Raw genomic sequence first — 27,651 nt, forward strand, 5'->3', positions numbered from 1 at the left:
TTAAATTATCTTGACAATCCATCATTAATTTTGAATTCTTAAAATAAAATATATGGAATATGTCCAGCCTGGGTTGGACATAAAGCACAGGACAGTAAATTGTTCTGTGACATTTTCCCCCAATATTTCAGAAATAATATTAAATGTGCTATAAAGATCTCAACAAAAATCAAACTTTGAAGACTTAAAGGAATATAATTAAAAAGTGATTCAGTTTCACAAAAAGCCACAAAGTTGACTGAAGTATTTGAAAGCAATGCCTTCAAGTAACTGCTCTGAAACAAACAACAACAACAACAAAAACGAGTGTTCCACTACAGTGATTACAGGGTAATTCACTAACAGTTATCTGATAGGTAACACCTGACTGTTATACAGATAAGGAGATCTTCTTGGTCTCCTTTTCCACTGACCAGAAAAAGCAGCAGTACATTCCATTTGTAGCATGGGAATTAAGTTACATATGAGAAAACCTTCCTTACAATGAGGTCTTCTAAATATTGAACTGAGGGAGGCACCTCTACCTTCAAGCTTATTGTTTGAAAATATATTTTTTCCTATCATGCATGATTTAATTAACTTCATGTCTAAAGACAGAGAATAGGTTGACTTTTCAAGATTCTTTCTAGATCTGTAAATTCGTGATTTATATATAGGAACACTGCTTAAGGACAAATATTATTTTTTCATTACCAAATATCTTTTTGTCATATTAAGAGCTTCTTATTAAAAGATCAGTCTCAGTTCTAAGACAAAAACTGCACTATTTTAATTCAAATGTAGACTCCTAAAAATCTTATTCACATTTTTTTAAAAAAAATTCTTAGTGTAACTAAAATTTTTTCTAGGGTTAGAAATGATCAGTTTACTATAATTCTATAGGGCCACTTTACATCTCTTTTGGCATAGGAATTTTAATCCTTTACTCTAGGCACCCAAAATACTTTAGCCTTTTGTGAACTTGCTCTTGCATTACTTAAATGTCTCTTTTCAAAAAGAACTTAAATATAAACTTTGAAGTAATAAAATCATTTCATTACATTTGGCAGATTTTGTTTAAATTAAGTCTATCAGAACAAACTTGCTCTTGTCAATGTAATTCCAACCTTTAATATTCACTTTTGGCTGGGCGCGGTGGCTCAAGCCTGTAATCCCAGCACTTTGGGAGGCCGAGACGGGCGGATCACGAGGTCAGGAGTTCGAGACCATCTTGGCTAACACGGTGAAACCCCGTCTCTACTAAAAAATACAAAAAGCTACGAGGTGGCTGGTGCCTGTAGTCCCAGCTACTCGGGAGGCTGAGGCAGGAGAATGGCGTAAACCCAGGGGGCGGAGCTTGCAGTGAGCTGAGATCCGGCCACTGCACTCCAGCCTGGGCGACAGAGCGAGACTCCGTCTCAAAAAAAAAAATTTCACTTTTTGTAAAAATTTTAGCCTTCAAAACTGCAATAATCAAACAAGCAAAAACAAGCTATAGCAATAGGAAATATGAAGAGAAACTTGTAGACATGAGTTGTTTGCATTTTTTCTTCATTGTTGTAGTTGTTTTTGGCTGTCAGTTTAAGAAAGGACTGCCAAATTCCAAATGGCATTTGATAATTTGAAAGTTAAATTTTAAATTTGAGAAGTTTAAATATAAAACTTTAATAGTTTCATCACAGTCATAAGCCTACCATATTACAGTAATATGCTTCCATTATAAATATATTTTTTAAAATCTCTAACATTATTCCTACAATCTACTGCAAAATCTTCAACATTCATTTCATTGGTTTATTTTTATAAGGTACCCCAGTTTTCCTTTTTTTTTTTTCTTTTAACATAGTGGGGGTAGATTGTGTACAAGCTGTTTATTGAGACATACTGCATTCTGAGCAGTGTCCTAGAGCAGCTACAGAGGAACTCAGATGATAAAGCAACATAATATTAATAGATAAAACATATCTGTGGGTGGGTTAGAAACTGAGACACCTTTTCAAATAGCCAAAAGTTGCATGCCAAAATTTATATTGAAATGTTATTAAAAAACAAATTTTCCCCATTTCAGCACCATGCCCTTGGATAAGTAGCTCTGTTCCAAGGGCATATTTAATTACCCTCTCCTAGCTGTTATTTTTCCTTATTATGTTTTTTGCTCACCCTCAATTATTCAGATAATTATGTGACTAACCATGCCCAGTTCTTAAAGAAAACACTTTCAGATGAAACCTTATTTCTGATTCTTTTCTTTAAACTAGCATAATAAATAGTTCCACTGGTGAAAACCTCTACATTATTTTTAACTCTAAGTAAACTCTTAAGCAGTGCAAAATCAGTCTGGATGACAGGGCACAGCTTCTTAGGAATTTTATGTCATAGAACTGGAAGAACACCCAAGTCTCTTATCTTTACTGTCGGAATGACCCTATCTGTCATACCATTGACATCTGATTTTCCCATTCCTGATGCTTAGACACATGAAAAGGGAAGAAGAGTCCAACCTTCATTTGCAGTTTTGAACAACATTAATAGGTCGTACCAATTATTTTAATCACAGGTTTCATTGGTTTGCAAAATAAGTTTAATTGCTAAAATAAACGGGAAGAAGAGTTATAGCTTGTTGTTGCATGGCGAACACCTTACATACAGAACATAAGGTTTACTTTTAGCTTGCCATAGCCGATATTTTTCTTTCATCCTTTCATGATTTCGCTTTTCTAAGTTCTTCCTTTATATATATATAAGCCCAGTAGCAGAATGGGGGCACACATATATATACACATATATGTATATACTATATGTGCCATATATCTATGCATATGCAAAAAAGACCACAAATGTAAACAGAAATTGGCCTGGGCAATTTCAACATGAAAGGCCACCTAGCAGTTATATAAAGGTAACTATGAAAGCCTAAAATTTTCTTAAAAGATCTGAAACTATTGGTTGGAATGATTTTTGAATGCATATGTGCTAAATATGATTATAAAACAACTTGGAAAGCTCTATTTCCATTTACTTTTATCTAAATGAATTAAATGCACCCATATACTAGATTGCTGTTTCATATATTCTTTTTTTTAAAACAACTAGGTGGTCACACGTTCAGAAGGAAAAGTTCATACACTTACTCTGAGGGATGTAAAGTTAGAAGATGCTGGGGAAGTCCAACTAACAGCAAAAGATTTCAAAACTCACGCCAACCTCTTTGTGAAAGGTAATTACAAAGCTTATTTTAAAAACATGTATAAGGCAGAGGCTCATAAATAATGCCAACTCTCAATTATCTTTACATGATGAGTACTCTAGATGTTTAAAATCAACCAAATCAAAAATCTAATTTTACTTTTTAGCATAACAAAATACTTCACAGGCTATCTTTTTAGAGTCAAAATTGACTAGCATAGGTTTTACTTCCTCCTTCCATCTCTATTGTTTTTATTGCACATCCTAGATTTCCAAAAGCCAGCTGGAAGAAGAATTATTATCAAGCTAGGTATCCATCACTTTATTAACCAAGAGTTGGCTGTTATTTCCTTAATGTTTCCTAGTTTTAAAAAATGATTTTCCTCTTGTCTGTACAAATAATGATAAAATATCATTATTAGAGGAAAACGTCTGAGTGTAATCAAAACTTGAAAATAAAACTTAGGACAGAACAAAGCCCTGGAGATGGCAGGGAAAAGTTGAGATGGTACCAAAACTCTTGGAGAAGGAAAGCAGTACCTTGGCTAATGAGTATGATTCTTTCAGAACCCCCAGTTGAATTCACTAAGCCTCTTGAGGACCAGACGGTCGAAGAGGGAGCCACTGCAGTGCTGGAGTGTGAAGTCTCCAGAGAAAATGCTAAGGTGAAATGGTTCAAAAATGGGACAGAAATCCTCAAAAGCAAGAAGTATGAAATTGTTGCTGATGGCAGGGTCAGAAAACTTATTATACACGGCTGTACCCCAGAGGATATTAAAACATACACTTGTGATGCTAAGGATTTTAAGACTTCCTGTAACCTGAATGTTGTGCGTAAGTATTCTTCTTACAAAGGACTTGTCATTTGCAATTCTTTGATAACAACAACAACAAAACAACACAACACTTTTTGCATGCCCTTCTTGGCCTAACTGCATTTCTTGGCAACTTCTAGTATTGACACTGACCTAACCTGATCCTTTATGTGTTTAAAGAAAAAAAGAAAAGGAAAGTCTTATTCTATGTCTGGTCTGATTAATGATGGAGCAATCACTTTTCCCTATGCTTCTTTTCTCTAACTGCGTAGTGAGTAGATGTGCTCTTTGTCTACATGGGGTCAGTCTACTGTATGGATATCCTGATATGGATGAGGAGAAACTGAATTTTAAAGATAAGTAGGGAGTCCTAATTTTAAAAACAAAGTAAAAGTTATTTCCATGTGGAAGGAAAATGAATTTTCAGGTGTGGGGAACAACTAGAAAATGAGCATGAAATTTCAGTCTGAATAGGAGCATAATAGAGATCTGCTGTAATATGACAAAGCCTATTCACATGATTCAATCTCTGAGAATAAGAATGGATAAGAAGATGGAGTAAGGCCCTGGATCCTTTGAGTCCTGGACTCTGCATGAAGAGAACTCTAATGGTTTTTAACATTACTTCTTCCTCTGGTGAAAAATGTAATGTCTTTTTTCAGAATGCCACATGCTAGCTTATTTGTTTCATTCATTCCTTTGTCCAGTGATGACATTTTTCTGCGTACTTTTGTGCAATATTTGTTTGTTTGGTTTGGTTGCTTCCCATCTGTCAACAGCTACAACCTAGTGACTCTGTGCTTCATGCATCTTGTACCATGTTTTTCTTACCACTTTGTTGTTGCTCTGCTCAAGCTTATGTCAAAGTAGCTTGTTGGGTCTCCTTCTTCCCCTCGACATCTACCTTCATTCCAAGAAGGCTCAGCTGCAAGGAGCATATCTTCAAACCTATTAGCCAGCATTTGTCTCAGAATCTTATTGCTCAAGAATGGTCATCTTGGGAAGGACTCACAAAGAGCTCTGAAAGAAGGAAGGACAAGGGGGCAGCTCCCTAATTCTATACACCAGCTGAATTAATTCTAGAGATGAATGAAATAACAGATGTAAAATCCTAATCACCCTCCCATACAAAACACATTGCTTTACTGCACTAATAGATGCCATGCCTGACTTATATGTGACGTCTTCAAAGCTGATTTTTTTAAAAAGCTGAATATATGTTTCAATTACAGCCTCATGCCTCTTAGCCATACACAAGGCTGGCCGTAGTGCTTCACGTGTTTTATCTTTGAATTCTGCTAATTTCTCAAAGATTGTGCTAGGTGCCTTAAAGAAGACAATGTTTCTTTGCCACTGGTGTCTGGTGTTTCCTTTGACATTATCTTTCAAGTCTGGTGCAGTACAAATGAAGATTTTTCCTCCAGCTATTATTCAAAAGAACTGAGATGGCTCCCTAGTATATATACTATACACACACACATGCACACTAGTTGAACATATAGAATGCCACATAATTTTATGTAAACTACAGAGATATCTAAAAAGCAAAACATCATATCTGATGGGCAGCTTCAAGTGATTTCAAAGTCAGTTGTAGTCTATTAAGATGGAAAGGCCCTACAAAAGAGTCACTTTTTCTTAATGTATACTATGGTAATTTCAGAGTAAATTTCCAGAAACCTCATTTTGAATTCTAATGACATTCTTTTACAGCTCCTCATGTGGAATTCTTAAGACCACTCACAGACCTTCAAGTTAGAGAAAAAGAAATGGCTCGATTTGAGTGTGAACTTTCCCGAGAAAACGCTAAGGTCTGTGATTGTATACCTGTCACCTTATACTGTCAAATAACTTTATATTTACTTTTGGTCTAGCCAAAATAGAAAAAAAAAAAAAAAAGTTAGTCAAAACTTTCTCTTGTCACCACTTTACTTTTAAAGATAATTTTAGTATAAAATGTATTCTTGACTTTAATTGTTCTCTTTTTAGTATTATTAATTTACTATTACTTGAAAAACACTGGACTCACAATCAGGAGATTTAGATATTAGTTTGAACGATATGAAACTGCTGTTTTCTTAGATCAGAAAAAGTCAAATATCAGCAATTATATTTGTTTCAACTAAGTACCTCCTGTTGCCATTAATTACCATTGGCAAGTTTCTTCAAGTCTGAGCCTCAGTTTACACATCCAAGAAGTTAGTGTGCATGATGTCTAAGGCTCACTATAGCTTTAAACTTATATGATCCCATTGTTTTTAATAACTGATAATAGTATCACAGCAGCTCACTTAACAGTAATTGGTAAGATTGTTCTTGCTTTTGGGGTTTGTTTATATTTGTGTCTGCCACCTTGGTTCTTCTTCATACTATGAAGTCTCGTTGGTTGCTTTCAGAAAAACTCACGATCATAGTTTCTCTTAGGGACACCTGTGTGAAGGAACAACAAGAAAACTGATAATCTGTTTATCTTAAATATAGGTTCAGTGGTTTAAAGATGGTGCTGAAATTAAAAAGGGCAAAAAATATGACATCATATCCAAGGGAGCAGTGCGCATTCTTGTCATCAACAAATGTCTACTGGATGACGAAGCTGAATATTCCTGTGAAGTAAGGACAGCGAGAACTTCTGGCATGCTGACAGTTCTGGGTAAGAGTAAAGTCGTTCTTTGTGAAGTATATGTGTTGGGAAAAAATAATAATTTCCAACTTAACTCAATGTGGCTTTTGTTTTTTCAATGTTTGCAGAAGAAGAAGCTGTCTTTACCAAAAATCTTGCCAACATTGAAGTTAGTGAAACAGACACTATAAAACTGGTTTGTGAAGTCTCCAAACCTGGCGCAGAAGTGATTTGGTATAAAGGGGATGAGGAGATCATTGAAACAGGAAGATATGAAATACTGACTGAAGGACGGAAGAGAATCCTGGTCATTCAGAACGCTCACCTTGAGGATGCCGGCAACTACAACTGTCGACTCCCAAGCTCTCGAACTGATGGCAAAGTCAAAGTACATGGTATGAAAACTACAGTGAATGATCTTTTATTTCTAACAATTCACACTTGCTAGATTTAAAGTACAAAGATATACGTTTCTAATATCTTGTAACTTTTTCTTCCCAGAACTGGCTGCTGAATTTATCTCAAAGCCTCAAAACCTTGAAATACTTGAAGGAGAAAAGGCTGAATTTGTGTGCTCTATATCAAAAGAAAGCTTTCCAGTCCAGTGGAAGAGGGATGATAAGATACTTGAATCTGGAGATAAATATGACGTTATTGCTGATGGTAAAAAGAGGGTCCTAGCTGTGAAAGATGCCACATTACAAGATATGGGCACTTACGTCGTCATGGTAGGGGCTGCCAGAGCAGCAGCTCACTTAACAGTCATTGGTAAGTTTGTTCTTGCTTTTCGGGTTTTTTCTTTGTTTTGTTTTGTTTTGTGTTTTGTATTTGTATTTACCACTTTGATCATTCGTCATACTATAAAGTCTTGTTGGCTACTTTCAGAAAAACTCAGGATCGTAGTTCCTCTTAAGGACACCCGGGTGAAGGAACAACAAGAAGTTGTCTTCAACTGTGAAGTCAACACTGAAGGTGCCAAAGCCAAATGGTTCAGAAATGAAGAAGCCATATTTGATAGTTCAAAATACATTATTCTCCAAAAAGACCTGGTCTACACCCTCAGAATTAGAGATGCACGCTTAGACGACCAAGCCAACTATAATGTGTCTTTGACCAATCACAGAGGTGAAAATGTTAAAAGTGCAGCCAATCTAATAGTAGAAGGTAAGTAATTTATATATCACTAGAGATTTTTTCATCAGTTTCTATTATGAAAATAATTAAAATAAACATATTTTTCTCCTTTACAACAGAGGAAGACCTTAGGATTATTGAGCCTCTTAAAGATATTGAAACAATGGAGAAGAAATCTGTCACATTCTGGTGCAAGGTGAATCGTCTCAATGTAACACTGAAGTGGACCAAAAATGGTGAAGAAGTGCCTTTTGACAACCGTGTCTCATACAGAATTGATAAGTACAAGCACTCGTTAACTATTAAAGACTGTGGCTTCCCAGATGAAGGTGAATACATTGTCACTGCTGGACAAGACAAATCTGTTGCTGAACTTCTCATCATAGAAGCCCCTACAGAATTTGTGGAACACTTGGAAGATCAGACAGTCACTGAGTTTGATGACGCTGTCTTCTCCTGCCAGCTCTCCAGAGAGAAAGCCAATGTAAAATGGTACAGAAATGGGAGAGAAATCAAAGAAGGCAAAAAGTAAGCAAGATCTTTTTATTCTCTATTTCTGTAGCTATATATACACTTTTGACAATTTAGTGGCCATTATGCAAGCTAACTGATAATCCAATGTCTCCTTTAGATACAAATTTGAAAAAGATGGAAGTATACACAGACTCATTATAAAAGATTGCAGGCTGGATGATGAGTGTGAATATGCTTGTGGAGTAGAAGACAGGAAGTCTCGTGCTAGACTTTTTGTGGAAGGTACACATAAGTGAAAGGACAATTCTAATGTTACCAATTTTTTAAAATTGTTAATCAAAATGTAAACATATTTGTATTTATTTCACATTTTCTTTCCAGAAATTCCCGTTGAGATCATCAGGCCTCCACAAGATATTCTTGAAGCCCCTGGTGCTGATGTTGTCTTTTTAGCAGAACTCAATAAAGATAAGGTGGAAGTCCAATGGCTAAGAAATAACATGGTTGTTGTCCAGGGTGATAAACACCAGATGATGAGTGAAGGAAAGATACATCGACTACAGATTTGTGATATTAAGCCCCGTGACCAGGGTGAATACAGATTTATTGCCAGAGACAAAGAAGCCAGAGCTAAGCTTGAACTGGCAGGTCAGTCCCTTTCTTTTATTTTAAAATATCCTTCCAATATCGCAGAGATTAGTTAGATTTCAGATTTCACAGTTATTTAATGAGGTGATCCTTGTGAGGGTCTTTCATTTCTAGCAAGCCCTACCCACATGTTAACAGTTCTAATTTTGCTCACTACAAAGTAAGTGTCTTGAGTAAGAGGAAATTAATAGCAATAATCTTTATATGCCAGAACCTTGGACAGTTCCTAGTACATGATGACTGTTTATGAACTTAGGCTAGTACTAAGCTATCACCCTGAGAGTCTTGGCAAATCTAAAGACAGTCTTATATTCTCCTACTTTACAAACCCCTGTGTGCCTTTTAGGTATGTTCTCATCCTGACCCAGGACATCCTTATACACTGTCCTCATGAAAAAGCCATTAGTGTACCTCTCATTCATAAGAGAAAAGTTCTCTGATTTATTGAACTAAGTATGCGGTGCCTACTCTATCAAAAAACAGAACATGTTTTGCACTACACTGAGTCCTATGTCACTATTTTTGGCAAGGAATGCGTGTCTTATGATTTTGTGCCATTCTCAATCCTCTACTCTCCAATCTAACTTGCACACATGACAACCACCAAAAAAAGCTATGAGAAGTCTAAGCCACTTAGTTTTCTGTGCTATAAAGCTACTGTGGCATACTTCCAAGGTTATGTAACCAATATTTGCTAACAAATGCATAATAACATAGGATGTAGCTTGGTTGTGTTTAATAGTCGAAAGCATTCACATGTTATCTTTCTCACTAGCTGCACCGAAAATCAAGACAGGTGACCAAGACCTTGTGGTTGATGTTGGCCAGTCTCTGACAATGGTGGTGCCGTATGATGCCTACCCCAAAGCAGAAGCTGAATGGTTTAAAGAAAATGAACCTTTATCTACAAAAACCATTGATACTACGGCTGAAAAAACTTCTTTCAGAATTTTAGAAGCCAAGAAAGGAGACAAAGGGAGATATAAAATTGTGCTTCAGAACAAACATGGAAAAGCAGAAGGATTCATCAATTTAAAAGTTATTGGTAAGCCCTTGGGTCTCTCAGACTTGATTGGCAAAGCACAATTTAAAAGTAAGACAGCACACTAAAAAATTCCTTTATATGTAAATTTCAGATGTTCCTGGGCCAGTACGTAACTTAGAAGTGACAGAAACATTTGATGGTGAAGTGAGCCTTGCTTGGGAAGAACCTTTAACTGATGGTGGAAGCAAAATCATAGGTTATGTTGTTGAAAGACGTGACATTAAGAGAAAGACCTGGGTTCTGGCCACAGACCGTGCAGACAGTTGTGAGTTTACTGTCACTGGTCTACAGAAAGGAGGAGTTGAGTATCTATTCCGTGTAAGTGCAAGAAATAGAGTTGGCACTGGTGAACCAGTAGAAACTGACAATCCTGTAGAAGCAAGGAGTAAATATGGTAAGAAGTTTTAAGTAAATTGCAAGCTAGCTTTTAAGTAAATTGCAGCCTTTGCCTTCATCATCATTGTTAACCCAAAACTCCTATTTTCTTCTTCTGTGATGAAATCCAGATGTTCCAGGCCCTCCTTTGAATGTAACCATCACTGATGTGAATCGATTTGGTGTCTCACTGACATGGGAACCACCAGAGTATGATGGAGGTGCTGAGATCACAAACTACGTCATTGAATTAAGAGACAAGACTTCTATCAGGTGGGATACTGCCATGACTGTGAGAGCTGAAAACCTGTCTGCAACTGTTACTGATGTGGTAGAAGGACAGGAGTACAGTTTCCGAGTGAGAGCCCAAAATCGAATTGGAGTCGGAAAACCAAGTGCAGCCACACCCTTCGTCAAAGTTGCCGATCCAATTGGTAAGCCCATCAAAAAAAGGAAATTATTACTGCATGAAATCCTGATATTAGGCCTATCAATTAAAATAAATCAAGTTCAATGAAAGTTAATAAAAAGGTAGAATATCATAAAAATTTGGATAAAGTTCTAGAAACCCAGACTGTGCCTACTTTACTTTGGGAGTCCAATAAATCTGTTATTTTAATGAGGATGATATAATTGATTACAAAATTGTCTTCATAAATTGTCACTAACGTAAATGGTATGCTCCAACTCTTTCTTTTATTCCAGAGAGACCAAGTCCTCCTGTAAACCTAACTTCCTCAGATCAGACTCAGTCATCAGTTCAGCTCAAATGGGAACCTCCTCTGAAAGATGGAGGAAGCCCAGTATTAGGCTATATAATTGAGCGATGTGAAGAAGGAAAAGATAATTGGATTCGTTGCAATAAGAAACTTGTCCCTGAACTGACTTACAAGGTAGGTCATTTGCATATAAAAAAGAATATTCAGTGTGGATCACGGACATAACTGTATGTGTTTTTTACAAATATTAATTCATAATCGTAGGTTACCGGATTGGAAAAAGGAAATAAATATTTATATAGAGTATCGGCAGAAAATAAAGCTGGTGTTTCAGATCCGTCTGAAATTCTTGGTCCTCTCACCGCTGATGATGCATTTGGTAAATAGATCTTTTATTTTTAGACTGAGGAATAGAACATAGTTACTTTGGGGCAACAGGGACTTAAATATGGCACTGCAGACTCATTAACTTTTCTTCTTTGCAGTTGAACCAACAATGGATTTAAGTGCATTTAAAGATGGTCTGGAAGTTATTGTCCCAAATCCTATCAAGATCCTGGTTCCAAGTACAGGCTATCCAAGGCCAACTGCAACCTGGTGTTTTGGAGATAAAGTACTAGAAACAGGGGACCGTGTGAAAATGAAGACCTTGTCTGCCTATGCCGAACTTGTCATTTCTCCAAGTGAACGTTCAGACAAGGGCATTTATACACTGAAATTAGAAAACCGTGTGAAAACAATTTCTGGGGAAATTGATGTCAATGTAATTGGTAAGGAACTAACCGTTTATTATCTAAGGTGATTTGGTAGTATTAACAAATATTAGTTCAGACTATTAATGACAGTGACTTGTGAGTGCATTTCTTTTCAGCTCGCCCAAGTGCACCCAAAGAACTGAAATTTGGTGATATAACCAAGGACTCAGTACATTTGACTTGGGAACCACCTGATGATGATGGAGGAAGTCCGTTAACTGGATACGTTGTTGAAAAACGAGAAGTCAGCCGGAAAACATGGACTAAAGTGAGTTTTGAGTAGCACTGCATCAACGCCAAAAATGAGAGTAGGGGAAATCCCAGAAGGTTGGGATGCCATGCACAAATCTTGTGTGCTACAACTTCTTACCTTTACCTCACTGAAAATGCACAAAAACTTTTTGAGAATGCATCGGTACTAATGCTTCCTGAGGTAGCTCAACCAAGGATTGTATAATTGTAATTGTCTTGTCTTGTGAGCCTTACCAAATGTGTAAAAAATTAAAAAAAAAAAAAAATCCCTACTGACTTGGTAAAAATCTTTTGAGTTGGGGAAAGGGTTTTTGGAAAATAGCTAATTAACTGTATTTCTTTGTCCCAGGTTATGGACTTTGTAACTGATCTAGAATTCACAGTTCCTGATCTTGTTCAAGGAAAAGAGTATTTATTTAAAGTTTGTGCTCGTAATAAATGTGGCCCTGGAGAACCTGCATATGTTGATGAACCTGTAAATATGTCAGCTCCTGCAAGTGAGTACATTCTTGATGGTTTCTTACCTAATCTTGTTGCCTGTTTTTGCTTTTAGACCTAGAGTTGAAGTTATGGGGCAAGGCAGGGGTTGGCAATGTGAAGAGAACTGCATAGGTGGCCCGCATAAGACTGACTCTCTCTTCCAAATGTTATAGCGGTACCTGACCCACCAGAGAATGTTAAATGGAGAGATCGAACAGCCAATAGCATCTTCTTAACATGGGATCCACCTAAAAATGATGGTGGTTCACGCATCAAAGGATATATAGTTGAAAGATGTCCACGTGGTTCTGATAAATGGGTTGCCTGTGGAGAACCTGTTGCAGAAACAAAGTAGGTTTTTTATTTGGCATGAGAGTAAACGTGTACTCCTAGTCACTAAAATGGGCTTTGTTTGGGGAAAATTTAAATGTTTGTCTTTTTTCATTGAGAATCCTATACTGCTGGTGTGTCTGCCTGGTTTTTAAAGGTGCTGCCGAATGTACTTCATGCTCAGGGTTTTCATGACAGTATTAAAATGAAAATGTATTCAGTTATAGTATTGAAGTAATCCAGGTTTAATTTAAAGACTAGTATTATACCAGGGGTTTGAATTTTTGAAAGATCATGAGTACTACACAATGAAACGATTATCGACATCACAGTAAAACATCTTATTCTGTTTTCTGACAGGATGGAAGTGACAGGTCTTGAGGAAGGCAAATGGTATGCCTACCGCGTGAAGGCCTTAAACAGGCAGGGCGCTAGCAAACCAAGCAGACCCACAGAGGAGATCCAGGCTGTGGACACACAAGGTATCTATTTTTGTTTTTTGTCTTATCAAATAGGCCTCTGACCTTAAATCTGCTTGAACTTGATAACATCATAAATAATCTTTTCCAATTCAGAGGCCCCAGAAATATTCCTCGATGTGAAGCTCCTTGCTGGTCTCACCGTAAAAGCTGGGACCAAGATTGAACTTCCTGCCACTGTAACCGGAAAACCTGAACCTAAAATAACTTGGACAAAGGCTGATATGATTCTGAAGCAGGACAAAAGAATTACCATTGAAAATGTCCCTAAGAAATCCACAGTGACTATTGTTGATAGTAAAAGAAGTGACACTGGCACATACATCATCGAGGCTGTGAACGTGTGTGGCCGGGCTACTGCTGTGGTGGAAGTGAACGTCTTAGGTAAGGAAGGTTCTCATTTTAAAAGGGGATAAACTGTTTGCAGTTACTTTCTTGAAATAAATAAATAAATAAATAAATAAAACATGGTGAACAATTTTTTTTTCCTGCATCTGTAATGCCATACACAGATAAACCTGGACCACCAGCTGCCTTTGACATCACAGATGTAACCAATGAGTCATGTCTTCTAACATGGAACCCACCACGCGATGATGGTGGATCTAAGATCACAAACTATGTTGTGGAGAGACGAGCAACTGATAGTGAAGTGTGGCACAAGCTCTCATCCACCGTCAAGGATACAAACTTCAAGGCCACCAAATTAATCCCCAATAAAGAGTACATCTTCAGAGTTGCTGCAGAAAACATGTATGGTGTTGGTGAACCAGTTCAGGCCTCTCCAATAACAGCCAAGTATCAGTTTGGTAAGTTTCTCAATCAGCTGATTAAAAAAAAAAAAAGGATGCTCATGTCAAACTTGCATTTTGGTGTCATATTGATATACAGGACATATAACATTTTACACCATTATCCTGTCTATAGATCCACCTGGACCTCCAACTCGCCTAGAACCTTCTGATATCACTAAAGATGCAGTGACTCTCACGTGGTGTGAGCCAGATGATGATGGTGGCAGCCCAATCACTGGATACTGGGTTGAAAGACTGGATCCTGACACGGATAAATGGGTTAGATGCAATAAGATGCCAGTAAAGGACACAACATACAGGTATGCTCAGAATCCCCATCAAGACGTTAAGACAGCAGTATATTCAAATGTTTACTCTTTAGTATTCCTTGGGATTACAGATGATTATATATTGCTAAAACATTTTTAAACTACTTTTACTCATATTTGCTATTACCTCATAATTTGAAAAATTATATAAATTCCATTCAAGGGCACATTTCTTAGTTTACTCTAAAATATTAACCTTCAGGAAGTTTCAAAGTGTTTGATCCTCCAGTACATTATGATAATGATCCTTGTCAGATATTATAATTAGATTGGTATGTGTGGCCAAGTCTAAAGTGTGTCTGTTAAAAAGCAACTTTAATTTATATTGAAGTGCTTTTCAATTAAATTTCCAAATCATCTTTTCACAATTTAAATAAATTAGTCTCTTCTGTGTAAAGTAAACACAGGCTTCTTCTGCTTCTTACCATGATGTTACACATGCACTTTGTTCCTAATTCAGAGTGAAAGGTCTCACCAATAAGAAAAAATACAGATTCCGTGTGTTGGCTGAAAATCTTGCTGGACCTGGAAAACCAAGCAAATCAACTGAACCAATCTTAATAAAGGATCCCATAGGTATTATTTATATAATTTTTGTGGTTATTTTGAAGCTCATATGAACTCCTTTTTGACAAACCTAAACAATGATTTCACTGGCTTACAGATCCTCCATGGCCCCCTGGAAAACCAACTGTAAAAGACGTAGGCAAAACATCATTAAGGTTGAATTGGACAAAACCAGAACACGATGGAGGCGCAAAGATTGAGTCTTATATCATTGAAATGCTGAAGACTGGGACAGATGAGTGGGTCAGAGTGGCAGAAGGGGTTCCCACCACTCAGCACTTGCTCCCAGGGCTCATGGAAGGACAGGAATACTCATTCCGAGTTAGAGCTGTGAATAAGGCTGGGGAAAGTGAACCCAGTGAACCCAGCGACCCTGTGCTTTGCCGGGAGAAGCTATGTAAGTCACTCTTGACGTCTGGGGTATGTAAATTCTTCTAATGTCTGCCTATGAACTACGATATGAGAAAATATGAAAAATTCATTACTATTATTTCCTCCTGGCTACATTATTTCTTAATGACTGCCTGCACATTCAGACTGACTATTGGGTAATAAAACAAAAATAAATTTGTTTTCATTCCTTCTTTTTCAGATCCTCCATCACCACCACGCTGGCTTGAAGTTATTAATATCACAAAAAATACAGCAGACCTAAAATGGACAGTTCCTGAGAAAGATGGAGGGTCCCCCATCACCAACTACATTGTGGAAAAGAGAGACGTCAGGCGAAAAGGCTGGCAAACAGTGGATACCACCGTCAAGGACACCAAGTGCACAGTCACCCCGCTGACCGAGGGCTCTTTATATGTGTTCCGAGTTGCTGCAGAAAATGCTATAGGACAAAGTGACTACACCGAAATTGAGGACTCTGTGCTGGCCAAAGACACCTTTAGTATGCTCTCACACTTAATCTTTGTGACAATAAGTGCTCTCATACTTAATTTTTGTGACAGAAGATTATCACCTTCCCTCTGGTTTTCCTAATCATTGATTATTTTGCTTTCAGCAACTCCTGGACCACCCTATGCCCTGGCAGTGGTTGATGTGACAAAACGACATGTTGACCTAAAGTGGGAGCCACCTAAAAATGATGGTGGAAGACCAATTCAGAGGTAGAATTTGAATTAATTCATAAAGAATAACTTACACTTGGTTGCAAAATCTCAACAATGTTTTTTCATTAATGCTAATGAAACTCTGTTATTTCAATAGATATATCATTGAGAAGAAAGAAAGGTTAGGTACCCGTTGGGTGAAAGCAGGAAAGACTGCAGGACCTGACTGTAACTTCAGAGTAACTGATGTCATTGAAGGAACAGAGGTCCAGTTTCAGGTTCGGGCTGAAAATGAAGCTGGAGTTGGCCACCCAAGTGAACCCACAGAAATCCTATCCATTGAAGATCCAACAAGTAAGTAGTGCTGATTATACACAAGATATTGTCTAGAACTTGATGAGACTGTGGATATGAATGTTTCACTCTTTTCGCAGGTCCTCCCTCACCACCCCTTGACCTACATGTGACTGATGCTGGGAGAAAACACATTGCCATTGCTTGGAAGCCTCCAGAGAAAAATGGTGGAAGTCCTATCATAGGATACCATGTTGAAATGTGTCCAGTAGGCACTGAGAAATGGATGCGAGTTAATTCTCGCCCAATAAAGGACTTGAAATTCAAGGTTGAAGAAGGTGTTGTTCCTGACAAAGAATATGTCCTGAGAGTGAGAGCAGTCAATGCTATTGGTGTCAGCGAGCCATCTGAAATCTCTGAAAATGTGGTTGCCAAAGACCCAGACTGTAAGAGCACAATGTCTTTTACAGTTAATAAAATACCCTTTATTCATGCATTGCATTTTGACATACTCTCTTTTTTGCTCTTTCAAATGATATCTTACAGGCAAGCCAACAATTGACCTGGAGACTCATGACATTATTGTTATTGAAGGTGAAAAGTTAAGCATTCCTGTTCCCTTCAGAGCTGTCCCAGTTCCAACTGTTAGTTGGCATAAAGATGGCAAAGAAGTTAAAGCAAGTGATAGATTAACAATGAAGAACGATCACATCTCAGCCCACCTTGAAGTTCCCAAGAGTGTCCATGCAGATGCCGGAGTTTATACCATTACACTGGAGAATAAGCTCGGCTCAGCAACAGCCTCAATCAATGTCAAAGTCATAGGTAATCATTCTTTGAAGAAACGCCAGACATTCTTCACATGTAGAGGAAATCAGTTAACTCTGCAGTGCTATTAACAGTATAAATGACTTCATGAACTGGCCACTTATAAACTAAATGCCACTTCTGATTATGTCTTTCCATATGAGAAGTAAAACAATTCTAAAGAGATGAAATCACTAAACTCGTATTAGAGTAATTTATACTAGTTTTAATTATTTGCATGTGAAATATTAATTTAAATAAAAGATATTAGCATACCCAAAGAATATTGAAATGACCACAATTTTTTAATTGTACAGCCTCACATTTTCCCATAGTGTTCTCAACCAGGGATAGTAACATTTTCTGCATTCCCCCCGGCTCTACAAATAATGTCTGGAAATTTGTGGGGCCATTTTTGCTTGGCACACAGACTTCGGGTAGATACCACTGACATTTAGTAGTTGGGAGCCAAGGATGCTAAATGCTCTGCAGTGTGAATGCCACTCCAGCACATCAAAGATTATCCTACCCAAAATACAGATAGCCCCACTTAGAGACAAGTGCATTACTAAAATGCTGATTTTTCAGAATTCCTAGAATAATTATCCATTTCTATAATAGGCCTACCTGGACCATGCAAAGATATCAAAGCAAGTGACATTACCAAGAGTTCTTGTAAGTTAACCTGGGAACCTCCAGAATTTGATGGTGGAACCCCAATTCTTCATTACGTCCTGGAGCGCAGAGAAGCTGGGAGAAGAACATATATACCAGTCATGTCTGGTGAGAATAAACTGTCGTGGACTGTGAAGGATCTCATACCAAATGGTGAATATTTCTTCCGTGTTAAAGCAGTCAACAAGATTGGTGGAGGAGAATATATTGAACTGAAAAATCCAGTCATTGCCCAAGATCCAAAGCGTAAGTTTGGGCATGGATATACTATGGCTAAGAACTAATAAACCATAGTTTTGTTTTAAGAAGGTGGTTTTCCCGATACTAACTTTTTTTTCTTATTCTTCAGAACCCCCTGATCCACCTGTAGATGTAGAGGTTCATAATCCTACAGCAGAGGCAATGACTATTACATGGAAGCCACCTTTGTATGACGGAGGAAGCAAGATAATGGGCTACATCATAGAGAAGATTGCTAAGGGTGAAGAAAGGTGGAAGAGATGCAATGAACACCTGGTACCAATCCTGACCTATACAGCAAAAGGACTTGAAGAGGGGAAAGAGTACCAATTCCGTGTGCGAGCAGAGAACGCCGCGGGTATTAGTGAACCTTCTCGGGCTACTCCTCCAACAAAAGCTGTAGATCCCATTGGTAAGTTTTGTTTAATGGAGTTGCCACTTTCCTATTTTGAAATAAATGAAAATAATGTTTTGTCCATTGTTTTCATCAGAACTGAAAACATTTATTGGTTATGATCATTATAGATGCCCCCAAAGTCATTCTGAGAACAAGCCTAGAAGTGAAACGAGGTGATGAAATAGCACTTGATGCAAGTATTTCTGGATCACCTTACCCAACTATTACATGGATAAAGGATGAGAATGCTATTGTACCAGAGGAAATTAAGAAGCGTGCAGCACCCTTGCTTAGAAGAAGGAAGGGTGAAGTTCAAGAAGAAGAACCATTTGTCCTGCCTCTGACACAGCGTTTGAGTATTGACAACAGCAAAAAGGGAGAATCTCAGCTACGCGTCCGAGATTCTCTCCGACCTGACCATGGTCTGTATATGATCAAAGTTGAAAATGACCACGGTATTGCAAAAGCTCCTTGTACTGTCAGTGTGTTAGGTGAGTCATTAAAACTACACTTTCCAATTGAAAAAGGTTTTAGTAAAACATAAAAATAAAAAGTTTGGGGAGAGTTAAAAGAAATGGGACATAGCTTCAGCAAGTTATCCTCAGTCATATTTTATCTCCTGGCCATGTAAAAGAAATCACCTGACCTTGTTATTTATTAGCTAATAGAATACAATGATAGATGTGGGAAAACCAGAAATCATGTCAGAGGAGCATGCTCACATTTACATTTTCCATAGCAACCCTTCCCACACAAGTTTTTGATTACTGTTCTCTTTTGAAATATTAGATACACCAGGACCACCAATCAACTTTGTATTTGAAGATATCAGAAAGACCTCAGGTCCTTTGTAAATGGGAACCACCCCTTGATGATGGTGGCAGTGAAATCATAAACTACACTTTGGAAAAGAAAGACAAGACAAAACCTGACTCAGAATGGATTGTTGTCACTTCAACACTTAGACAGTGCAAATATTCAGTAACAAAACTGATTGAAGGAAAAGAGTACCTCTTCCGTGTAAGAGCTGAAAATAGATTTGGGCCAGGTCCACCATGTGTTTCAAAGCCACTTGTAGCTAAAGATCCATTTGGTAAGTTTCCTTTGGCATCTAAAGTTTGCCTTTTACCAGTGTACTTTGGTATATAATTACTACAGCTTGTAAAATTGCATTTTATGTCATATTAGGAAATTAATTCAAATGTTTTTTTTTTTTTTTTTATCAGAACCACCTGATGCACCAGATAAGCCCATTGTGGAAGATGTTACCAGCAACAGTATGCTAGTGAAATGGAATGAACCAAAAGATAACGGAAGCCCCATTTTGGGTTACTGGCTTGAAAAACGTGAGGTTAATAGTACACATTGGTCTCGTGTCAACAAAAGCCTTCTGAATGCCTTGAAAGCCAATGTAGATGGCTTATTAGAAGGACTCACCTATGTCTTCAGAGTATGTGCTGAAAATGCAGCTGGACCTGGAAAGTTCAGTCCACCTTCAGATCCCAAAACAGCACATGATCCAATCTGTAAGTAGTTCCTTAAGAAGAAGGTGGAGTAGAACAAGTTATTGTACATTTTAAAATCATCAGGGAGTTTGATTTTTATATCTTCATTCATTCTAGCTCCACCTGGGCCACCTATTCCAAGAGTCACTGACACAAGCTCTACGACTATTGAACTAGAATGGGAACCCCCAGCTTTCAATGGCGGTGGGGAAATTATTGGCTATTTTGTTGATAAGCAGTTGGTTGGCACAAATGAATGGTCACGCTGCACAGAGAAGATGATCAAGGTCCGTCAGTACACAGTCAAAGAAATCCGAGAGGGTGCTGATTATAAACTTCGGGTGAGTGCCGTCAATGTCGCAGGGGAAGGACCGCCTGGAGAAACAGAACCTGTTACTGTGGCTGAACCACAAGGTACTTAACATTACTGGAATAAAATTATGGATATTTTCTCTATACAGCACTATTTTTTAATCTTTCATGGGCTAATGTATGACTGTTCTCTTTCAACAGAGCCTCCAACTGTGGAACTGGATGTTTCTGTCAAGGGTGGAATACAAATAATGGCTGGGAAGACTCTTAGAATTCCAGCTGTGGTAACGGGTCGCCCTGTACCTACAAAAGTATGGACCAAAGAAGAAGGGGAGCTGGATAAAGACCGCGTTGTAATAGACAATGTTGGAACCAAATCTGAACTAATTATCAAGGATGCACTGCGAAAAGACCATGGCAGATATGTGATTACAGCTACAAATAGCTGTGGTTCCAAATTTGCAGCAGCCAGGGTAGAAGTTTTTGGTAAGGAATGTTGCATTGATTTTCATAGGATTTTCCCAAGTGTTACTATCTTATTACATTGATTTTTGGCTTTGTTTTGTTTTCAGATGTCCCTGGTCCAGTTCTTGATTTAAAACCTGTTGTAACAAACAGAAAAATGTGTCTACTTAACTGGTCTGATCCAGAAGATGATGGAGGAAGTGAAATAACAGGCTTCATCATTGAAAGAAAAGATGCCAAGATGCATACTTGGAGACAACCAATAGAGACTGAGAGGTCTAAATGTGACATCACAGGTCTGCTTGAGGGACAAGAATATAAGTTCCGTGTTATTGCCAAGAACAAGTTTGGCTGTGGCCCTCCTGTTGAAATAGGACCAATTCTTGCAGTTGATCCACTAGGTAAAAGAGAAGGTTTCATTGTGTTTATAGAATAATGTTTTGCTTCTGGTTATATTATTTACTGGGCGTTATGGCTTCAAACTCCCAACACTCTCAAAATCTATAGCTAAAGAGTAATAAGAGAAGTAAATCAAAAAACTATTAGCAACATTAAAGATATCATATTTGCTATAATTTCAGTGTAATTTGTGGCTGTAAGTATATTGATCATGCATGGTTTTTTGTACTGAAAAACTTGGATCTACAGGGGCTTAATAATAACCTAGAAGTAGTTTAGACATATCTCTCCGGTAGAACACATTGGAAGTGGGGTTTTTAAAATGTATTAGCCTCGTAGTGAAAGAGAATTCAATATTCTTCAAAAAGATTAGACAATTGCCTGAGGATAAATGCCTTAGTCTTCCTCTATATTCAAAAAGTCCTCATACTGGAAGGACAGAGAGGCCCAAAACCAGAAACAGCCTCCAAATAATAGAAAACCAACCAGAGGGAATCTCCCAGAAATCAATACGAAACACTAAAATTGCACACACAGTAATGCACACTGACATCCCATCTAAGAAAGCAAAACCTTTGAGGAAGACCCATTCCTCAAGAGACAGAAAAACTCATTCCTTCACCATCACTCCCTGAAAAAAAAAAAAAAAAATTACATCCTGTACCACTGCTGCAGCTCAATATACCACAGGCTGTGCCAGAGGCCCAGAACAGAGCTGAGCTTCCACTCCTGGTTGCAATAATAGTGAACAAGTATGGATTGGGTCTAGTTTTACCACTGAACGCTTAACTCTTAGTTTGGTCCTTCAGGAAAGAAAACTTCAGCAGCATTACATATATCCTCTTTCCATCATATTTTGAACCCACATGTGAGGCAACATGACTCAAAGTATGTTCGTAGACATTCCCACTATCTGTTAATAAAAGAAAAAACACTTTGCTCTCAGCTGCTCATTCAAAGCAAAACTTCACAGACTTACTTTCCTAGTTCATTAGAATTAGAAGCATCCCCAGTTACAAAGGTAAATAATCTAAAATGTTAAATATAAAAAAGCATATGTGCCCTTGATTTCTTTTTCACTGATAATCTTGATGAAAAGTTGGCTAAGAAAAATTCTGTCTATATGAATGTCTATAATTTTGGCAACTGACAAGTTTTAGGAATGACTTTAAATAAGGATGTAAGGTTATGCCAAACAGAAGGCTATTTTTTACATAATTAAGTTGAAGTGAAATATTATTTCTTATATGAATATTTATCTCATGCTAATCATTTTCACTTGCCTCTGGTGAAAGGTCCTCCAACATCTCCAGAGAGGCTGACATACACTGAAAGGACAAAGTCCACTATCACCCTTGACTGGAAAGAGCCCCGCAGTAATGGTGGCAGTCCCATCCAAGGATATATCATTGAAAAACGGCGTCACGACAAACCTGACTTTGAAAGAGTTAACAAGCGACTCTGCCCAACCACATCTTTTCTGGTTGAAAATCTTGATGAACACCAAATGTATGAGTTCCGTGTCAAAGCTGTCAATGAAATTGGTGAAAGTGAACCATCCCTGCCTCTTAATGTAGTCATACAAGATGATGAAGGTGCGAAATCTGAATATAATAATTTTAATGCATTTTACAGTGTGCCTTTATCCCATAAGTTGAAAAAACATCCTTATGACTTTGCTACTTTTTTTTCTTTCTCTTCTCTTTGCAGTGCCTCCAACTATTAAGTTGCGTCTGAGTGTTCGAGGAGACACTATCAAAGTTAAGGCAGGAGAGCCTGTCCACATCCCTGCAGATGTAACAGGCCTTCCAATGCCTAAGATTGAATGGTCCAAAAATGAAACCGTAATTGAAAAACCCACTGAGGCACTTCAGATAACCAAGGAAGAGGTATCCCGAAGTGAGGCAAAAACTGAGCTTAGCATTCCCAAAGCGGTCCGGGAAGACAAAGGCACTTACACAGTTACTGCTTCCAATCGCCTTGGCTCAGTGTTCCGAAATGTTCACGTTGAAGTATATGGTAGGTGACTTGCTTTCTTTCATCAAAAAGGCATCCAGTGTCCGTTTAAGAATTGCCTTCTCAATATTCTCTGTTGATTCCTTTCCAGACCGCCCATCCCCACCAAGAAACCTTGCTGTTACTGACATTAAAGCTGAATCTTGCTACTTGACATGGGATGCCCCTCTTGATAATGGTGGCAGTGAAATCACCCATTATGTTATTGACAAACGTGATGCAAGTAGGAAGAAAACAGAATGGGAGGAAGTCACCAACACTGCTGTAGAGAAAAGATATGGGGTAAACTCTTCTAAATATTTTCTTAAACACATTAAAAGTACATTACTCTGGTTTGATGCCATTTTAGTATAACCTTGGAATTTGATAATTAAACTGAAAACCACACACAATAAGCTGCTATTTTGTTATTGTAGTGTTTAGCCCCATACACATAAGGCTCCTTAGTAAATAGCGTTTGATACACAGATACTCTTTTAATTGAGATCCACTATCAGGTACAATACATCTACATATTTTTATTTTTAAAAAGCTTTCTCCTTTTGTCTGTCTTCCCATGTTTTGAGTCTATATATTTATTTATTTCTTATAGTCATCCCTCCCAAAATAAGCTGAATTTTTAAATGAGTGAAAATCAACGTAAGTATATTCTCTTCAATAAATTTCTATTTTTCTAATTTCTAGATTTGGAAACTTATCCCCAATGGCCAGTATGAGTTCCGAGTCAGGGCAGTGAATAAATATGGAATCAGTGATGAGTGCAAATCAGATAAAGTAGTCATTCAAGATCCTTATCGCCTTCCTGGACCTCCAGGAAAACCAAAAGTTTTGGCACGCACCAAAGGATCAATGCTAGTGAGCTGGACTCCTCCTTTGGACAATGGTGGCTCTCCAATTACTGGCTACTGGCTGGAGAAAAGAGAAGAGGGAAGTCCTTACTGGTCACGTGTTAGCCGAGCACCAGTAACCAAAGTGGGATTGAAAGGCGTGGAATTTAATGTTCCTCGTTTGATTGAAGGCGTTAAATACCAGTTCAGAGCCATGGCAATAAATGCTGCAGGAATTGGTCCTCCCAGTGAACCATCAGATCCAGAGGTTGCAGGAGATCCCATATGTAAGTATGCTTCCGTTTCTAGGGACAAATTTCTAAAGCACAAAGTCACTAAATGGGTAACTCTGCTCTTAAATTTCTTATATTTTTCTATGCCAAATTATTTTATTAAAATAAAAAAGGTTCATATTCACATACACTATCAGAAGTATATATGTATACATACAGGCACATATATATACATACACACATACATAAAATCATACAGTTTTTAAACTCTTGGATTAAACAAAATATTTTATGAGGAATCACAATAATAAAGACCTGGACGCTATCTTCTCTGATACTTTAAATAAGTTTCTAGCTTATCTAGTATCATTAGAAACTGGGGAAATTATCTCCCTCACCAAACAGTCTGACCTTCCAGTAGGAATTCAACAAAAAGCAAAATGTTGTTAGCTTTTCAATAATATTATTGAACAAAGATTTAGGATTCTCGGGCGCAGTCTGTGAGGTCAAATAAGAGAGGAAAATTCTTCTAAAAGATCTGTGAGCAGATTAGCTCAAAAATTAAAAAATACTGTGGCCTAATAATTCATCCTATTTGCTATATATCTGATTAGATTCTCTATAGAAGAAAAATTCAATTATTTGTTAAAAATAAAATTTTAAATACTCAAGTGCTATGTGGAGTATATATACATATATAAGGAGATAGTTATTCATTAATTTGCAAACTAGTACTGAACATGTGCTTTGTGCAAGGATCTATATTAACCACTGGAGGGGGAAAAGTTAAGATTAAAAAGACAAGTGGAGTAAGAGAATTTCTGTAATTGTAAAGCACTTTCAGAAAGGTAAAGGATTGTTATGGGATTATTGTAGACACTGATCCTGTCCCTAAAGGACATTAAGATTAGTTTGTGTTCACAGGTTTACTAGCTATTGATGGACTCATTTTAAAATTTTCATATTGTGCCAAATTAAATTTAAATCATGTTTTCAGTAAAGGCTATTGTAGAATTTCTTCAAAGGGATCTCAAAAGTCAAGTAGTTTTTCACCAATCATGTGTAAATAGAATGTAAATCTAACAAGATAGTAAGTAATCTTTCTATTCCCAGTTAGTTGTTTGCTTTCTCTGTTTTTGCATTAACACTAAAGGAAAATAGACCATTTCCTTTATTTCTCTTCTCTAGAAGCCAACTGTATTTCCTTTTAGCATTTCTATTTTAATATTTTAATAGATTAAAAATAATATATGATCATGTGTAGTAAAAGATTGTAGCACTTCATCAGGTTTAAAATCTGATGAAGCTTTTTTTTCTTTTGTTATTAGTTCCACCAGGGCCACCTTCTTGCCCAGAAGTAAAAGATAAAACGAAGTCAAGCATCTCACTAGGATGGAAACCTCCAGCCAAAGACGGTGGCAGCCCAATCAAAGGATACATTGTAGAAATGCAAGAAGAAGGTACTACTGACTGGAAAAGAGTAAATGAACCAGACAAACTTATAACTACCTGTGAATGTGTGGTGCCTAATCTGAAAGAGCTCAGGAAGTACAGATTCAGAGTGAAAGCTGTCAATGAAGCTGGTGAATCTGAACCAAGTGATACAACCGGAGAGATCCCTGCCACTGATATTCAAGGTACTAGTACTTACTCAGTTTATCTATTCCTCTTTGGATCTCATTATAAAATTGATTAATTTACTTTTCAATTACTCTTCAATTGAAGATATTTCAATTACTTTTTGACAAACATGAGTTAAATCCTGTTAAATTGTATATGGTATTACAGAGGAACCAGAAGTTTTCATTGACATTGGAGCACAGGACTGTCTGGTTTGTAAAGCTGGCTCACAGATTAGGATTCCTGCTGTCATCAAGGGACGCCCAACACCAAAATCATCTTGGGAATTTGATGGAAAGGCAAAGAAAGCAATGAAGGTAAGAAAATAACCATTCTCCTCTTTTTTCCACTGAATCACTATGAGGAGTATTTACACTACAACTGACTGTCTCCTTTTCTAATAGGATGGAGTTCATGACATACCCGAAGATTCACAGGTAAAAAAATAATAATTAAAATAATTCAAAATATGGTTGACTTCGATACTACTATGATTTCATTCAATGTATGACAACTATTTTCTTTGTACAGCTCGAGACTGCTGAAAACTCCTCAGTAATTATTATTCCGGAGTGTAAACGATCTCATACAGGCAAATACAGCATCACAGCCAAGAATAAAGCAGGACAAAAGACTGCAAATTGCAGAGTTAAAGTCATGGGTAAGAAAGACTTTGAAAGTTGCAAAAGAATAAAAACAAATCATGTTTAAGCATTTAAGGAACTTTGCTTATATTGTGATTTACATCCAACAGATGTACCAGGCCCACCCAAAGATCTGAAAGTCAGTGATATCACAAGGGGTAGTTGCAGACTTTCATGGAAGATGCCAGATGATGATGGAGGAGACAGGATTAAAGGCTATGTTATCGAGAAGAGAACTATTGATGGAAAAGCCTGGACCAAAGTCAATCCAGACTGTGGGAGCACCTCATTTGTAGTGCCTGATCTCCTCTCTGAACAGCAATATTTCTTCCGTGTGCGAGCAGAAAACCGTTTTGGTATTGGCCCACCCGTGGAAACCATTCAGAGGACCACTGCCAGAGATCCAATATGTAAGTTTTAAAATCTAAATTTAAAATATCTTCTCAAAATTGAAGTATATTATTATAAACAATGCTTAATACTTCCTTTAACTATTTTTAAAGATCCTCCTGATCCTCCTATTAAACTCAAAATTGGCCTCATCACAAAGAACACAGTGCATCTGTCATGGAAACCCCCAAAGAATGATGGGGGCTCCCCTGTTACCCACTATATTGTTGAGTGCCTTGCATGGGACCCTACTGGGACAAAGAAAGAAGCCTGGAGGCAGTGCAATAAGCGTGATGTGGAAGAACTGCAATTTACTGTTGAAGACCTAGTAGAGGGTGGGCAATATGAATTCCGAGTTAAAGCTGTCAATGCTGCAGGAGTCAGCAAGCCTTCAGCCACTGTTGGCCCCGTGACTGTCAAAGACCAGACATGTAAGTACCAATGTACTGACAAAGAATGTCTTCCTTACGGCTGCCTTCCTAGGTGTTCAATAATAGTTCAAAATTAAACGAGCTATATCTGTACCTTAGAAAGCTACCATGGCTTGAATGTAAACACGGGCACATTACTCAATTACTCATTCCCTCAATTTCCACAGAATTTTCACATTCCTTTACCTGTTAACTTTTCTCTATTCAAAGGAGATGATGTCTGTAATTTCCTCGCTGTAACTTTCTCCATGGCAGGCTGTTTTACTTATCAGAGGTTAAAGCAATTTCTCTGCATGCTCCTCAAAAGGGACAGAAAGTAACTAGTCATTTGCTTAGCAACTGCTGAGACCCATTTATCTT

At 37.6% G+C, this 27,651-nt stretch overlaps 1 protein-coding gene across 1 annotated transcript in view; it reads left to right on the top strand.

Moving 5' to 3' along the window:
- Positions 1-27,651, top strand: part of LOC104677536 (titin) — a 273,229-nt gene that overhangs the window by 169,857 nt on the left and 75,721 nt on the right. Inside the window, 49 exon segments of the mRNA XM_030916357.1 lie at positions 3,073-3,196; positions 3,733-3,999; positions 5,694-5,791; positions 6,462-6,630; positions 6,729-6,995; positions 7,102-7,368; positions 7,486-7,764; positions 7,854-8,262; positions 8,366-8,490; positions 8,590-8,856; positions 9,632-9,901; positions 9,993-10,295; positions 10,408-10,710; positions 10,982-11,169; positions 11,260-11,374; positions 11,481-11,765; positions 11,867-12,018; positions 12,352-12,499; positions 12,656-12,833; positions 13,173-13,294; positions 13,388-13,675; positions 13,804-14,100; positions 14,219-14,405; positions 14,875-14,990; positions 15,079-15,378; positions 15,574-15,873; positions 15,988-16,093; positions 16,194-16,390; positions 16,471-16,776; positions 16,877-17,155; positions 17,759-18,058; positions 18,162-18,464; positions 18,578-18,940; positions 19,239-19,291; positions 19,293-19,542; positions 19,676-19,975; positions 20,072-20,368; positions 20,468-20,752; positions 20,839-21,132; positions 22,426-22,725; positions 22,841-23,149; positions 23,238-23,428; positions 23,831-24,260; positions 25,535-25,843; positions 25,995-26,143; positions 26,231-26,263; positions 26,358-26,487; positions 26,581-26,880; positions 26,974-27,291. Of these exon segments, the coding sequence (XP_030772217.1) occupies positions 3,073-3,196; positions 3,733-3,999; positions 5,694-5,791; positions 6,462-6,630; positions 6,729-6,995; positions 7,102-7,368; positions 7,486-7,764; positions 7,854-8,262; positions 8,366-8,490; positions 8,590-8,856; positions 9,632-9,901; positions 9,993-10,295; positions 10,408-10,710; positions 10,982-11,169; positions 11,260-11,374; positions 11,481-11,765; positions 11,867-12,018; positions 12,352-12,499; positions 12,656-12,833; positions 13,173-13,294; positions 13,388-13,675; positions 13,804-14,100; positions 14,219-14,405; positions 14,875-14,990; positions 15,079-15,378; positions 15,574-15,873; positions 15,988-16,093; positions 16,194-16,390; positions 16,471-16,776; positions 16,877-17,155; positions 17,759-18,058; positions 18,162-18,464; positions 18,578-18,940; positions 19,239-19,291; positions 19,293-19,542; positions 19,676-19,975; positions 20,072-20,368; positions 20,468-20,752; positions 20,839-21,132; positions 22,426-22,725; positions 22,841-23,149; positions 23,238-23,428; positions 23,831-24,260; positions 25,535-25,843; positions 25,995-26,143; positions 26,231-26,263; positions 26,358-26,487; positions 26,581-26,880; positions 26,974-27,291 (11,626 nt within the window).

Source organism: Rhinopithecus roxellana, chromosome 14, assembly GCF_007565055.1.
Source record: "Rhinopithecus roxellana isolate Shanxi Qingling chromosome 14, ASM756505v1, whole genome shotgun sequence".
In the NCBI taxonomy this organism is placed as follows: domain Eukaryota; kingdom Metazoa; phylum Chordata; class Mammalia; order Primates; family Cercopithecidae; genus Rhinopithecus; species Rhinopithecus roxellana.